This window comes from Ictidomys tridecemlineatus, chromosome 2 (assembly GCF_052094955.1).
Source record: "Ictidomys tridecemlineatus isolate mIctTri1 chromosome 2, mIctTri1.hap1, whole genome shotgun sequence".
Taxonomy (NCBI): Eukaryota; Metazoa; Chordata; class Mammalia; order Rodentia; family Sciuridae; genus Ictidomys; species Ictidomys tridecemlineatus.
Genome location: NC_135478.1, coordinates 152,726,357 through 152,742,055, shown reverse-complemented (window position 1 = coordinate 152,742,055; position 15,699 = coordinate 152,726,357). Strand labels below are relative to the sequence as shown.

Here is a 15,699-nt window from a genome sequence, read left to right as displayed (position 1 = left end):
AAATCTTTTCTGTTTGGCTTACGTTAGTATTCATTTTCTTGGCTCCTCTTTCCTCCCCTCAGATTTTGAGAACACTGAACCGAACATATGTCAACATGAAACAGAAACCCGTTTGGAATGACTTAAACCCTAAAGCTGTGACAACAGATGAACTCTTTGGTTTCATACATCATGCTACCCGAGAATGGAAAGATGGCAAGTAGTATTTCCCCTTTTGATGTGCTAAAATTTTTTTTGACCCAGAAAGCCATTTTTCAGAACAAGCCAATTTTAGTCATAGTTGAAGATTTACTGTTTGTATGTTGGCATTATTGGGAATATTGTAGAGCACAACAGCTTTGTAACGTATAAATTAAAGCCAGATTTGAACAAGTAAATTATTTGCATTCAGCAGATTTGTACCAAGAGCTGGGTGTTTTATATTACGTCATTGATGTAAGAGCTCCTTGTAAACTAGGAGAGAAGCCAACACAAATGCTTCAGGAAACAAAGTGCCTGATAGAAGATGCCAACTAAGGATCAGACAGGTGTTATTTTAGGTGCCAGAGACAGGAGTCGAAGGTGCATGTTTCCTGCCCTCAAATCCAGAATCAGAAATGGTCTGAAATCTGAAACCTTTTGAGCATGTTTCTACTTCAGATTTTTGGATTAAGGTTGCCTAATTGGTCAAGCCTGTGCAAATATCCCCAAATTCCGGAAAATCTGAAATCTGAACTACTTTTGGTCCTGAGCATTTTGGATCAGGGGTGCTGCCTATATCTGCAAACAAGCAGATGCTCTGATTAAAATCTCATGTCTTCCCATTTCAGGAAGCACACTAACCTTGGTGTTGTCCTTGAGGTCCTCTCACTCTGACACCTACATTTAAGCTCACAACAGATCCTCTGGGCGTTACCTTAAAATATAGATATTTATAGAATTCCAGTCCTCCTCACCTTCTCCATGATGTCACATAGTCAAGGCTCTACAGTTCTACAGTCTCCCTCAGCACATCTTCCCTACGGATGTCAGAGGGTCACTCCAAGTTGTTACTTGTTGGCTACAGTTTCCAGTGGGTGCCCATCACCCTAGGAATCCAATCTTTTCCCACAGCCTTGTGATTGGGTGCCCCTCACCATCTCTGACTTTATTTCCTGCACACTGCACGTCACTTACTGTAATCATCAGTCCTAGTCTCTTGGCTGTTCCATGCATCTTCCCATCACAGGCCTTGGTACTTGATGCTCCTGCCATCCCCAGTGCTCTTTCTCTGAATGTCTGCATGGCACACTCCCTTAGATTATTTCAGCGTCTCACTGAATATCACATCAGAGAAAACTTTCCTGATGACCTAATGTAAAGTAGGACACACTGTCATTCTTCATCTTCCTATCTTGTATATGCTCCTTTCTTCATCTCTAGGACCATTTTTACTTTTAGCTTAGCTGCTGCTGCTTTGCCTTTTTTTTTTTTTTTTAAATAATACTGGGAATTGAACAACCCTAGGGGCACTCTACCACTGATCTACCTTTAGAGACAGGGTCTTGCTAAGTTGCTCAGGCTGGCCTTACACTTGCCATCCTCCTGCCTCAATACTCCGCCACCCCCAAGTACCTGGGATCACAGGCATACACCACTGTGCCAGACCTAGTTTCTTTTTATAAAAGACGATGCCAGGGAGAAAACCATGTTCTGTTTTTTTTTTTTTTTTTTTTTGGAAAATCTGAGGAAGCTGTTCAAATCGGGGACTATTAGAAAAGTTTGCTGGGTTCTGTATAAATCCTGGTGGCAGGTTCTACTAGATGCTGTCACTTACTTTTACATAAAATACTTCCCAGAGGACACACATCACACGCATGCACAAGCGCAGGATTGTTCATCCTGGTATTATACACCTGAGTTTGAAAAGTCAACAGATATGTCATAATGGCAAAGAGGACCATGGGTTTAAAATGTTTTTTATCTGTACATTCTTGTGAAGTAATAATAACTTAATAAAATGTCAGTGACCAAATATGTCAAAGAGGTACTTCTGAGTGCTTTTTTTAGCTTTAGAATTATGCCCTTTAAATACTGTTTCAAAAGTAGAGAAAGATGTTAAAACTAATATGTAATGTAAAACAGAGACTGAAATATGTGCATGGGAAAAGGTGGTCTTCATTTGGTCCAAGTTTTGCGTATTGTGAGTGGTTCCTTCTCTAAATCCCCACAACTGTCCTTGAAGGAAAGTAATGTTATCTATGTTTGACATACGGCAAAGCTCAGTCATAGAAGGTAAGGACTCCTCCCCAGGAGGTGAAAGTTGCTCTTTAGTAAATGGTAGAATTGGATCTGAAGTCCACATGTAGCACAAATTGTGTTATACATTGCCCACAAGAAAAAAGCAGGAAAATTGTTTTTATACAGCTAATACCAATGTTTCCTGGAGAAATAATACAAATTTATTTTAGAAATACGCAGCACTCAACTCCATTATCTATTAGCAGTGTTTACCCTTACTTTATAGGTCTCTTCTCATTCATTCTTCGAGAACAAGCAAATCTCATACATGATGATCCAAAGTGGATAGTCCTGGATGGAGATATTGACCCCACGTGGATTGAATCACTAAATACCGTCATGGATGATAACAAAGTGAGTATACTGCAGTGTCCGTCTTTAAAAAACAAACACAGCTCTTGAGAATACCAAGAGTTCTAGTCACTTGTCGATGTTAATTCCACCTTGCACTCGTTAATCCAGTGCTCCTCATGTAATCACTATTTTGATAAATGATATTTTTCTCATATTTCTATTAATTTCACAAAAATTTAAAGTAACACATTCTCCTTATCACTACAAATTTAACTGCCTTTAACAAGAGTTAGATATATATGTAAGATTTAGTTTCACATTTCACCAATTTCTAAGAGCTAGGCATACATTATTATATCTTACATGATCTTTGGTTAAATATAGAGTACTTAAGAGTATAAAAGAATGAGTTTGTGCCATATGATAATAGGTGAAGTTAGCTATTGAAATTAGCTACTCCCTTTTACTTACAGACTGTATTTAAATGTTCCCTAAGTATATTGCCAAGGTTAATCGGTATCCCAGCAAAAGCCAAACATGATGGAACTGGCCTGTGAAATAGCAATTAAGCAATGTGAACTCTATTCTTGAGGACAGGATGGAGAAATCAGTAGCCATCATTTCTCCAGAATAGAATTAGTAACCACCTTCTGTTAATAGTGGTTACTGCTTTCTGAACCAATACCTTGTTCATCAGAACACACAGGTCTGAGGTCATCATACCTGCATGAGTTTCTATAGGACAATGAATAACTGTGGGGTTTCAGATTCTGGAGAATATATATTTTTTTTTGGTCTTCAGGCTGATCATGTCAACTTACATTTTTCTTGGTAATAATTACTGTAGTTATTTAAAGGTTGCCCTTTACAAGTCCATTTAGACAATCTTGTTCCTTGAGGGTCAGTCAGACCACCTCGGAGATGAACTTAGGTCTTGATTCTGATGTGCTTCTAACTGGGGATGCTAAGCTTGCAGACCTTGGCTCTTCCCTTTGGTTGTGGAAGCTAACTTGGCAGCCATTTCTCTTGCTCCCAATGACAGTTTGCCAGTGTTGACTGCTGTGCTGCTCATTCCAGGTGCTGACCCTGGCCAGCAATGAGCGGGTGGCCCTCACTCCCTCCATGAGGCTTCTGTTTGAGATACATCACTTGAGGACAGCGACCCCAGCAACTGTCTCTAGAGCTGGTATTCTGTATGTGAACCCACAAGATTTGGGCTGGAATCCGTGAGTCTTTCTTTAATTTATTTTTTGTTATGGCAAAAAAAAATATACTTACCATAAAATTTACTGTTGTTAAGTATGCAGTTAGATCAGGGTTGTTAAGTACATTGACCTTGTTGTGTAACCATCACCACCATCCATCCACAGGATATTTTTCAGCTTCTCAAACTGAAACTCTGTAACCATTAAGCAACAACTCACATTCCTCCCTCTCCTTAGCTCCAGGCAGCCTTCGTTCTTTGTCTCTGAATTTGACTATTGCAGGTATCTCATGTAAATGGAATCATATACCATTTGTCCTCTTGTGGTGGGTTTATTTCACCAATGTAATTTCCAATTCTTTTAAGTACATACCCAGAAGTAGAATTGCTGGATCATATGTGAATTCTGTTTTTAATTTTTTTCAGAACCTTTCATACTGTTTTCCACAGGGGCTGCACCATTCCACATTCCTTCCCACAATGCACAAGAAAACTGTATCCGGTTTCTCTGCATTCTCACCAATACTAATACTTTTTTTTTCTTCATCTTTCCTTTTAGTAGCCATGTTAATTGGTGGGAGGTGGTATCTTATTATCATTTTGATTTGCATTTCTCTAATGATTAGTGATATAGAGCATGTTTCCATGTGCTTACATTTGCATATTTACTTTGGAGAATGTCAATACAAGTTCCATTTTCATTTTTTAAATCAATCTTAGGTTACAAAAGCTAAATATTATGATTTTGGAGACGATATTAACAATTAAATTTAAGGCTCACTAGATGACTTTAAATTAGTCCCTGGATGTCTTTATCAGTTTTACTTGAACATTACCTTGTCCACACACCTTGGATGTTACAAACTCAGTAAATATTTGTTGGATTAATGAATAAATAACAGCTTATGTGATGCACTTAAGTATAAGTAAATTAATGGGCATATATGTGTTTGTGCACATTATATGCATATATGAGCAGTGGAAATGCTTGAAGGGCAAGTTTTTGTGCCCACTTGCTTACTTTTCAAATACTTAAACTTTCCAGTTTGTGCTGGTTGTCACTTGTCACCTGCAGCAGTTCCACTCTGCATTGTAGGAACTACTGAATTCTGCAGGTAACCATGTGCTACCTGGCACATGTACTGTGTCAGATATCTTCTGTGTTCCTTTACAGACATACTCTCCCTTCTCTTCTGCTTGCTCTGTGCCCTGGGAAGCTGTCCCACATGAACTACATCACTGGGCTTCTTGCCCTCTGGCTTCTGGTTTATTTGGCCAATGAGGAACCCTGGCAGGAAATGAGAGGAAGAGAGGAGGGTGAGGTCAGGCTATTTATTTCCTGGGCTCCCTCCCTGCAGGGTCACATTAGGATACTGTGTCCCTTAACTGTGGGTCACAGCTGCTCTTGAATTTCTCCATGAGGTGCCTTCACTCCAGGTTCTGGTAGACCTCTAATCTCATGACCCAGCAGGCACAGGTGCAGTACCCATTCCTTATTATCACCCTGTGGTAGTCAGTTTTATGTCACTGTAACAAATTTCAGCTTATGAAAAGAGAAGGTATGGAGCCAGGCGTGGTGGCACATGCCTGTAATCCCAGAGGCTGAGACAGGAGGATAGCGAGTTCAAAGCCAGCCTCAGCAACAGCAAGGCACTAAGCAACTCAGACCCTATCTCTAAACAAAATATAAAATAGGGCTGGGGATGTGGCCCAGTGATCAAGTGCCCCTGAGTTCAATCCCTGGTAAGCATCCTCCCCCAAAATAAAAAACAGAAAAGAGAAGGTTGGTTTGTCTCATGGTTGCAGAGGTTCCAGTCCTTGATCTATTGGCCCCTGAGTTTTTTCGTCCTGTGGTGAGCAGTGCATCAGGCGACCTGTGGTGGAGCAGAACTGCTCACCTCATGGTCAGGAAGCCAAAGAAAGAAAAAGACCCCAGTCTTCTTCAAGGGCATGCCCCCAATGCCCTAAAACTTCCCACTGGACCCCCACTAAGTCTTAAAGGTCCCACCTCCTCCCAGTCGCACCACAGGCTGGGAAGTGAGTCTTTAGCACAAGGGACTTTGGGGGACATTCCAGATCCACACCGCAACACACCCAGGACCTAGCATTCTCCCTTCCAGTTTCTCTACTCCAGCACCCTCCTGGATCCTCCCCTGTCATCCTCACTTGAGGATGACCTCTGCTTCCTGCCAGATGCCACCTAACATGCTCCTCCTTGTACTGATTTGTTCACGAAAGTCTTCTCTTTTAATTCGATAGCAAAGTAGAACCATGTCCAGGCTCTTCTGTTTTAACAGAGTTTCACTGAATGTGGCAGGGGAAGGAGTGGTTTTTAGATGTCTAAAAGCACCTCTTGGAGTTGCTTCTGTGCTGGCTGAAGGAGTCCCTTGACTCTCCCACACAGAGACCTTGGGCTGTCTGTGCTGGTGGTAGCTTTCACTGCCTTCAGGGGAGTCCTCCACCCCTACTGGTGTGGTCTGATTTCCACAGTGACCTTCACAAAGCCTAGGTCTTCTAATCACATTGTGTGGAGTTTTGTGCTGACAAAAGCTTGGTCTAAATCCCATTTAAAAAAGGACTTTTATCCAGTTCATCAAAGTCCCAGGTTGCTGATAGAGGTGTCCAATGTGTATTCTTAGAGGTAAAGAGCTCCCTCTTCACTGTTGGACTTTACTTTTTTAGAGGTTTTTGTCTTGTCGCAAATGAATGGGTAGGTTTTAATTTTCATGTGTGTGACTAAGAGTCTAGCCTAGTTACTTTCGAAAACAATAGGAAGCTTCTCTAAAGGATATTTTTACCTCCCATTGCCAGAACATTTCAGTAAGCCATCAGAAAATGGCTATTTCAGGGTTAGGGTATTTTTTCACTCCATAATTATGGATAGTTTAGTACCTTATTTTAATATCATAATGTGATAACTTTGCATGTATTAATTCATTTAGTATCCACTTAACTTCTGAGATCAATTATATTTATTAACCCAGCTTTCCAAACTAATATCTAGGGTCTCACTTTTCCCCAATTTTTTGTTTCCAAGTATTCAAAACTATAGAAAAATTGAAAAGGTGCAAGGTACAACCACAGAACCTTATTCCTACAGTCACCACTTGTTACCATTTTACATTTGCTTTCTCTGTGGCTGATATCCCCCTCCCTCTCCCTCTCTCTCTCTCTCCCTCTCCCTCTTCCTCTCATAGACATAGAAATATGTTTTACTAATATTTGCAGAAATACCTGAAAGTAAGTCGGAGATATTAAGATACTTCATCCCTAAGTACTTCAACATTTATCTCCTAAAAGCCAAGATAACCTTCTACAATATAATACACCTAAGAAATTTATTCTTAATGTTACATAATAATCTTTTTTTTTCTAATTTTGCCAAATATCTCAGTAATTTCCTCTGTTTCCTTTCCTTTTTTTAAATCTAGCATTCAAAGATGATGCATTATCTCTGTTGTCCCCTTGAACCCATCTTATTCTTTTGTGGCATTTACTGTTTGGGAAAGAACAAGTCAAGTGTCTTAAAGATGTCTCACTAGTGGTTGTAAATGGTGATTTCCTAACTCAGTCATTCTGTTTACATGTATTATGTGACAGTTTGTTGTGAAGAAATTTCTTGGACCTGATTCTCTTCTGTCTTTACTTTACTTCCTATTATTTTCTGTCGGATTTCTTTCTTTTAGTTCAGTGGATTATGACCCACTACCAAGATTCTTTTGTATTCTCAATTGTCATAAATTTTGCCAAGAGGATGCTCAAGCTAGTCTATCTGTGTGGTTTTTTTTTTTTTTTCACTTTTCCTAAGTCTTCAGATATTTTGATGCCTCTGTTTCATCTCAGACTTTCCTCACTTGAGACCCAAATCAACCATTCCTCCAAGGAACTAGAAGGAATGACTTTTAGTAAAAATGATATTTAGAATCCAAGATCAGTTCATTGCTACCAGTATGTCATTGTGTCTAGACTCTTTGAGGAAAAAAAAGGAGGATATATATTTTCCAAGCTTATATTAGAAAGAACTATGGGCAGAAGGAATTATGAAATACTATGTTCCTAATATCCATGTGGGGTACCATTTAGGGAATAAAGATTGTGCCAACATCACTTAAATTTATTAGAACATTTTTGTTAAAGTGCATACCTGTGATCTCAGTGACTTGGGGGACTGAAGGAGGAGTATCAGAAGTTCAAGGCCAATCTTACCAACTTAGCAAAGCCCTAAATAATTTAGGAAGACTCTATCTCAAAATAAAAAGATAAAAAAAGGGCTGGGGATGTGACTCAGTATTTAAGTACCCTTACATTCAATCCCTAGTATCAAAAACAAACAAAAAAAATTGTATTCAATTAAAATTCACTGAGCTCATTCAAATTAACTTCTGTCATACTTTACAGATATGGACCATATCAGATTAAACAACATCCTTAAAATCACATCAGCATATGACTAGCTGCAGAAATATAATAGTATTTTAAGTCTCAGTTCTAAATAAGTTTACTGGAAGTTTACTCAACTGTGCATGTGTCTGTTAGGATCTTAAGAAATGGAGACAGAAGAGAATTAAAAGACAATTTCTCAAGATTATAATCAATGATGATTTTTTTTCTAGTAGAAAGGCATGAGAATATACAGAAAGGGAAAACAAGCAATAAATTTTAAAATTCAATTGTAATTTTATAGTATATAGTATATTAATAGTAGGGATTAAATCCTGGACCTTGTACTTACTAGGCAAATGCCCTACCACTGAGCTACATCCTCAGCTCACCCCTCCCCCCATTTTTTGAGACAAGGTCTCACTAAAGTAGCCAAGGCTGGCCTAGAACTTGTGATCTTTCTACCTCAATCTCCTGAGTAGCAGAGATCATAGGCACCCACTACTGTGTCTAGCTATAAATTATTGAAATTAAAATTATTTGAAAGTGAGTATCACATTGCAAATGGGATTTACTAGTATGTATTCCTTAGTTTGTACATAACAAAAGGAAAAGGTGGAGCTATATCTGGAATTAGTTTGTTCCAAAAGAGGTTACTAATAACTTTTGAGAGCCACAACTTCAGATCATTACTTTCTTCTATTACTTCAGCTTAAAATGTCCTTTCAGCTTTGTGTGACTAATTCTCTCCCTTGCATCAGATGACATCATTATCTTCTACACCTGCAATTGCATTCTCTCGTCTTTGAAGAATATATATATTTGTTAGTACACAGATTCAGAAATAAAGGGCATGCACTGTGAATCAGCATGTCCTGCTGACTTGGACCACTCTTCCAGGCCTCTGTGAAATGCAAACCTAAAGCTTACCATGCAGAGCAGACTCTGTTGTTGTTGTTGTTGTTGTTTGGTACCAGGAATTGAATTCAGGGGCACTCAATCACTGAGCCACATTCCCAGCCCTCAGAGCAGATTCTTAGTCTGATGACTTTTTGCTAACCTGATTTGACAGGATCCAGCTCCAGACTGTTGAGTAATCATTTTTAAAGTTTTTAGAGGCCTGGAGATTCTAGTAGCTGATTTCCAAACCTCAGGGATTTAGACTTCATGTAATAAACCTAGAGCTTTTCTGGAAGGGAAAAACAGTACAGCTGACAGTGTGAACCTCATTCATAAATCCTTCAAAGTCAAAGATTCTGTTAGTGACCTAGAAATTAGCATTAAGATGATGCATGAAGGGGCATCACTAGGCAGGGATTTCCTGAGGCCACAGCTCCAGTGTGAGCAATCTCTTAGGTATACAAGGGATAAAAATGCAATTTTAGGATATCATTTTCAATTTTACCATTCTATGATAGTGGTACATTTCAGCTGATCATGATCAAATCTATAGCATCTTTTATAAATTAAAAGGATTTTTTGTGAAATGGAAAGAATTGGAAACAAATACAGGTCTGTGTCTTCAGTTTTGCCATTGCCGAAGATAATGGTCTTTCCTTATAAATTTTCTATCCTTTAAATATCTACTTTTATTCCTAATTCTGAAAGTTTAGCAATAATCTCTCTCTGAAATTTTAAACTGTTTATGCTTGTTGAGAATTTTGACATATTATGACCTGTGGCATATTTGACCCCTAAGAGAGGTCACTCATTGTCCTTCTTGTGGGGATCAGAATCTCTTCTTACCAGGTCTCCTGGTTTGGTAGAGCTTGCTTCCTTCATGCCACTTGCGGAGGCCATTTATACAAGATCATCATTTGCTTATGGGTCTGGTCAATTTCCTTTGGGACTTCGGATACTACCACTGTGGCTCAATGAATAGTAATTACCTATCCCTAAATGCAGAAACTTTGGGGCTATTTTTGAGGCTATTACTCCTAGTTATTCTTGCAATGGCCTCTGCTCCCTCACACACTTGGAAGAGATTTGGGAGGAGACGGGACATATATTTTTTATACCAATCACAGCTGCCAGTTCCTGTATCCTACCAGACACTACTTCACTCACAATGCACAGAGATGAAGAGGCAAGATCTGAACCCAGCTGCTAATTGGTAACCTTAACTGAGAATTGTTATGTGTCAGGTAGTAATCTAAGTACTTTGTAAATTTATATTTGTTCAGTTCTCAGAAGATAATCTTTATTATTATTGTCTCAGCACAGTTAAAAAAATGATGGCACTAGGATGACGATTCAGGCAGTCTGAATTTTAGAGTTTTTGTCTCCCTGCACAGTCCTCTTCCCCTGCTCCCATGATAAACTCTCGATACCAAGATTCTATTCTGGCAGCTGATGGGCAATAAAAACCCGCTTTGCATTGTTATGTGGTACCCACTGTCACTAGCATTGAGATAAACTTTATCAAATCATTCTCCTAAATCAAATCACTCTCCTAACCAGACTTCCACGAGAACCATTCCTCTTGGACCTGCAAAAGTTTTGACAGCTGTCATTTTGTAAGTCTAACCATGGTGTAAGATAGTTGACTATTTAATAAACCCTACCATGAAGTGTTGTGGAAAGCAAAGTGAGCTTTTTGTACAATATTCAAAATGTGAAATCTGATTTACTTAAAGCAAAGTGTAGCTACATTGGCCTGTGGCCACACTGCCCTCCCAGCTGCAGAGTGTATTTATTAGCTCTGCTTCCTCCTGGATCAGGACTTCCTCAGTGATTATTTTTCATTTAGCAACTCTTAGTTCACCCCCAGAGACTATGCTGGATGGTACTAAGTCATGTTTGCTGTATTAATACATAGATTATTAATGTTAGATGTATTTAATGTATCAAAATTAAAATTTTATAAGCTTAAGATTGATATATATACACATATATGTATAAATTTATAAAAGCATGAGATCCTACTTCAGAGCCTGTGATTGGAAACACATTATCAGCTATTGGTTGTCAGAAATGTTGAGTCCAGGGGAAAAGGAGGACATTTGAAATTGCCCCTATGGAATTTTTACCTCTTTTGTAACTGATTTCTCATTATTAAATAATTGATGCCAAATTAATCAAGAAAAATGCCTGGCTATTGTCATAAATAAGGCCTCCTCCATGAAAACGGTTTGTCCCTGAGGGAATGACAGACTGCACTTCTTTCTAAATGCTGCATAATGGCCTCCTTTGCCCTCTGTTGTGTTTGGCTTCTAAGTGCTATTAGAAATTTCTTCTGCATTCTTTTCATTAAGTTAAAAATGGCCATTAAAGCAAGTTTTTAAAGGGCCATTTAAAAATATTTCTGCTTTGAGAAACAGAATGACCCCACTAAAGGGATTCCTGAAGTATTGCAGCAAGCTGTGTTAAGGGGAGCTCTGCACGTGGTGAAATTCTGCTTTTCAAGCCTGGTGTTCAGTAAAAGCTTTTCTGTGTTTCTTTTCAGGTATGTGGCCAGTTGGATAGACAGAAGGCAGCATCAATCAGAAAAGGCCAATTTAACTATTCTTTTTGATAAATATGTTCCTGCATGCTTGGATAAGCTGAGAACAAGCTTTAAAACCATCACCTCAATTCCAGAGAATAGCCTAGTGCAGGTTTGTCCTCAGTTACACTATCTGACAACCAAAATCCTGATGGAGCTTGATCAAGACAGCGCATGTTTTTCCTTGCATAGGAAGGTGGAAAGATTTCTGGGATTGTTGGGATGCTCTTACCTCAGATCCAGGTTTCCCTGGAACGTTTTGCAAACCCCTATCACATGCTGTTGCACTGTGTTGTCATTTGGGTTTGTGGTCAGTTTCTCAAGATTGTGAACCAAAGGGCTGAAGCCATATTCATTTTCCTATGCCCAGAGATGTACATAGTTCCTAGCATGTAGCAGGTGCTGAATGAATTAATGGAGTCATTATATTCCTGGAACAGAATTAGAAGAACAAGCAGCCTTGGTTTTCTACTCCTATGTAACTTCCCCAGAGAAGGTTGTTAGGTATTGTTTGTTTTGTTTAGTGCTGCAGATTGAACCCAGGGGCTCTCTAGAGCCTCTCAGTTACATCCATAACCCTTTATATTTTTTACTTTGAGACAGAGTCTTGCTAAGTTGCTAAGGTTGGCCTCAAACTTGTGATCCTCCTGCCTCAGTCTCCAGAGTTGCTGAAATTACAGGTGCACACCTCTGGGGCCAGCCTCAGTATATTTTTTGAATAAAATGAATCTGTGCAATTAAAGATGTCCAACAGTGAGTAAGGGAGGGCATCCTAATTTTTTCTCACAGACTTCCCCCTCCCCAAAGTATTCCTGATTACATGTCAATCTGCATGAAGAGTTTGTAATATCCCTGGGATAATTTTCTGATCCTCCTTGTAAGTCAGCTGGTAAGAGTGAAGGGTATGTATGATTTGTTGTCATGGAAGCAAAAGGAAATAATTTACGGTGCACAGAAATGAAGATTGCTATCATAATCTCAGCATGAAGAAAAGCTGTCCCCAGCCCTTGGAAATATCCAACTTCACAAAAGGGTCACAATTGAAACCTTTTTTTTTTTTTTTCCTTTCCTGCAGGAACAAAATTGGTTTCTAACTACTTTGTTACACTAAGTTACTGTTACCAAATTTTGTTTGAAGCTAAATTAGAAATAGTGGCAGGCATAATAAGAAGGGAAAGTTCAGGTTTTTGGATAATTCACACACCAATTAAGTAAACGATAGTATTCAACAGTAATTATCTGAGGTATAATTTATTTCTGAAAGCAGGTCTGAATTTATTCATAATGAATTAATTATGTGGTTAGCCTAATTAGACTTCCTCTGGTGTAATCCTTGCAGAACCATGATCGTGTTCTTTCTCAAGTTGACTTGTGTATTTGTGCGATTCTCTGGTGTGAACTTTTTCATTCAAGAGTAGTGTGAAAATAGGTCAGTAGGAATTAATGTGACTTTTGCTCTCACTTCTTCCTTTTGTAGTATACAGAAATAGCATTTACCCCTAGCTCCTTGTTAGCCGCTGTCTTATGGAGTAGTTTTCTCTAGTTACTTATAAGAATTCAGGACCAAAGGGTACAAGAGAGTGACTTAAAATGGCTGTCTTTAAGAAATTCCAGTATAGGACAGTTCTTTAAAAAAAAATTGTTAAAGTATATTAACTCTTTGAGAATGAGGATTAACGTGTGATTTTGTTAATTTCTGATGCAGAGCTCAAAGTGTTTTTCAAATTCTATGGGAGAAAATACAATAATCATATGACTTATTAGAGTGTTCACCTAATAACATCACATTGAGACCATTTGGTCTGTTTAACTGTTCCTTAAGGCAATGTGATTTCTACTTGGAGCAAAACCCTGAGGTTTTTCCTGATAACAAATTGATGAGTTCTATTAAAAGATTGTTTCAAATTGGTAAACATGGACAATATAAAACAGAAATCAAGCAAGAAGATTTAACCATATAACAGTTCTCAATTATTTTTTTAAAAAACATTTCTCCATCTTTCATGGCTAGAAAAAAAAGATTCAGCCAGATAGGATGACACATGCCTGTATTCCCAAAGACTTGGGAGGCTGAATCAAGAGGATTGCAAGTTCAAGACCAGCCTTAGCAACTTACTAAGGACCTGTCTCAACAACTTACTAAGGACCTATCTCAAAATAAAAGGGACTGCAGATGTGTCTCAATGGTTAAGCATGCCCAGGTTTGATCCCTGGTGCAAAACAAAACAAAACAAAAAAACAATGCTGAGCTTGCATTACTGTGTAGGTTTGTGATAGTGATCAAATTCTGTTGTTGCCTCCAAAAACTGGGACAAGAGTTTCTTTCATTTTTAGGGTCTGTAACAATGCTAATTAAAGAGAACCATTTTATGTTTTAGGAAACTAGCCCTAAATTTGTTTATCTCTGGTTATATTTCATATGGTAAAGCTTTTTGTTGCATTACTGAAGGGATTGCTCTGAACATGCTTCACCTGCAGGGTTTGAAGAACAAGTTCCTGAACAGCATTTCTTCCAAGGTTAAATGTAGTCTGCTGTCCAAAAAATGCCACTGGCAAGACTGCCAGTCCAGCTTTCTAAACGTATGACACCAGGTGGCAAAAATGGCTGCCAAAGCCAGAGAAAAGTGGGTTTCCTAGGGTCCCCAGGAGTATAGGTTTAGCAATGCCTGCCTGTCTACTGGATCTTAAAGATTCATCCACAACTATATTACAGATCATCATTTACCTATGAGGAAAGATGTCTTCTATAAATATAGGCACCAGGATTGAACTCGGGGGCACTCGAGCACTGAGCCACATCCCCAGTCCTATTTTGTATTTTATTTAGAGACAGGGTCTCACTTAGTTGCTCAGCACCTTGCTTTTGCTGAGGCTGGCTTTGAACTTGTGATTTTCCTGCTTCAGCCTCTGGAGCCACTGGGATTACAGGTGTGCACCATCGTGCCTAGCTTCAATATAGTTTTAAGTGAGAAAGCAAATTACAGAATACCGTGTTACTATGAATCCCTATTTATAAAGAATGAAAATAGACAAATATTCATTATTATTTTTCTCCTAGTTCATATATTTTCCTGGTTTATCCAGTGATTATTAATTTTAAATTTTTGTTTTGAATAATTTCTTTTTACTTAGAGTATTAAATTGACTAAAAGTGATTTTAAAAATTGGGGGATTGACTTAGATGCCCAAGGCAATAATTTTTCTTTCTCCCAATGTTGAAAGCCACAGAGTTCTGAAAAATTATATAATCTCCTAAGGATAAAGTGGAGTTGTAATAAAAAGTCTTTTGAACCCATTAAAAAACTCTTTGCCCCAAATGAATGGTTGTTTCTTTTTCTTTAGACCATTTGCACTCTTTTGGAGTGTTTGTTGACTCCTGAAAATGTACCATTGGATAGCCCAAAAGAAGTTTATGAAGTCTATTTTGTCTTTGCTTGTATCTGGGCTTTTGGAGGCACCCTGCTTCGAGATCAGGTATGTTGAAAAATAGTTTATAGGCCCAGTTTTACTTGCAGGGTTGGGGGTTGATACGTGGTTCCTATTGTTTTGTAATGCTGTGGTAACTCCTCTGCTTGCCTTGCCTTCTCCTGAGTCTGCATTCTGGAGGCAATCCCAGGCAGGCAGGCAGGCAGTTGTCACCTTAGCTGACAGTGCAAGTCCACATCCTTCAGCCCAGCTCACCCCTCTGAACTTGAGGCTGTGTGTCCACCTGCCTCCAGAGCATCACAGCCACTTGATGATCCACAGACCAGCCACACTCTGTGCCACACACACCTCTTCCTCTAGCCTACACCCAAATCTGCCCCTTCTCGTCAATCTCTTTTCACCTTAGTGATATATTCCTTTGAGTTGCTCTAGTTAAAAATGTGGGGAAATCACCATTCATTTTTTCCACATCCCGTGATCTCAGAATTTTTCAGTTTCTCTTACAAAATAGCTGCTGAATCTGTCCCTTCACTATCATTTGTACAGCAAAAATGCAGGAGTCAGTCATCTTTAGCTCGCCCCCAAGTTCTCACAGTAGCTTACCTCAGGCTGCCATAACAAATACCTTAGTGTGGCCAAAACAGCAAATTGA

At 38.8% G+C, this 15,699-nt stretch overlaps 1 protein-coding gene across 1 annotated transcript in view; it reads left to right on the top strand.

Annotated features, from left to right (window-relative positions):
• Positions 1–15,699, top strand: part of Dnah11 (dynein axonemal heavy chain 11) — a 310,480-nt gene that overhangs the window by 135,834 nt on the left and 158,947 nt on the right. The window contains exons 40-44 of the mRNA XM_021728753.3: positions 63–195; positions 2,486–2,613; positions 3,631–3,779; positions 11,583–11,733; positions 14,964–15,095. Coding sequence (XP_021584428.2) covers positions 63–195; positions 2,486–2,613; positions 3,631–3,779; positions 11,583–11,733; positions 14,964–15,095 — 693 coding nt within the window. The remainder of the gene's footprint in view (positions 1–62; positions 196–2,485; positions 2,614–3,630; positions 3,780–11,582; positions 11,734–14,963; positions 15,096–15,699) is intronic.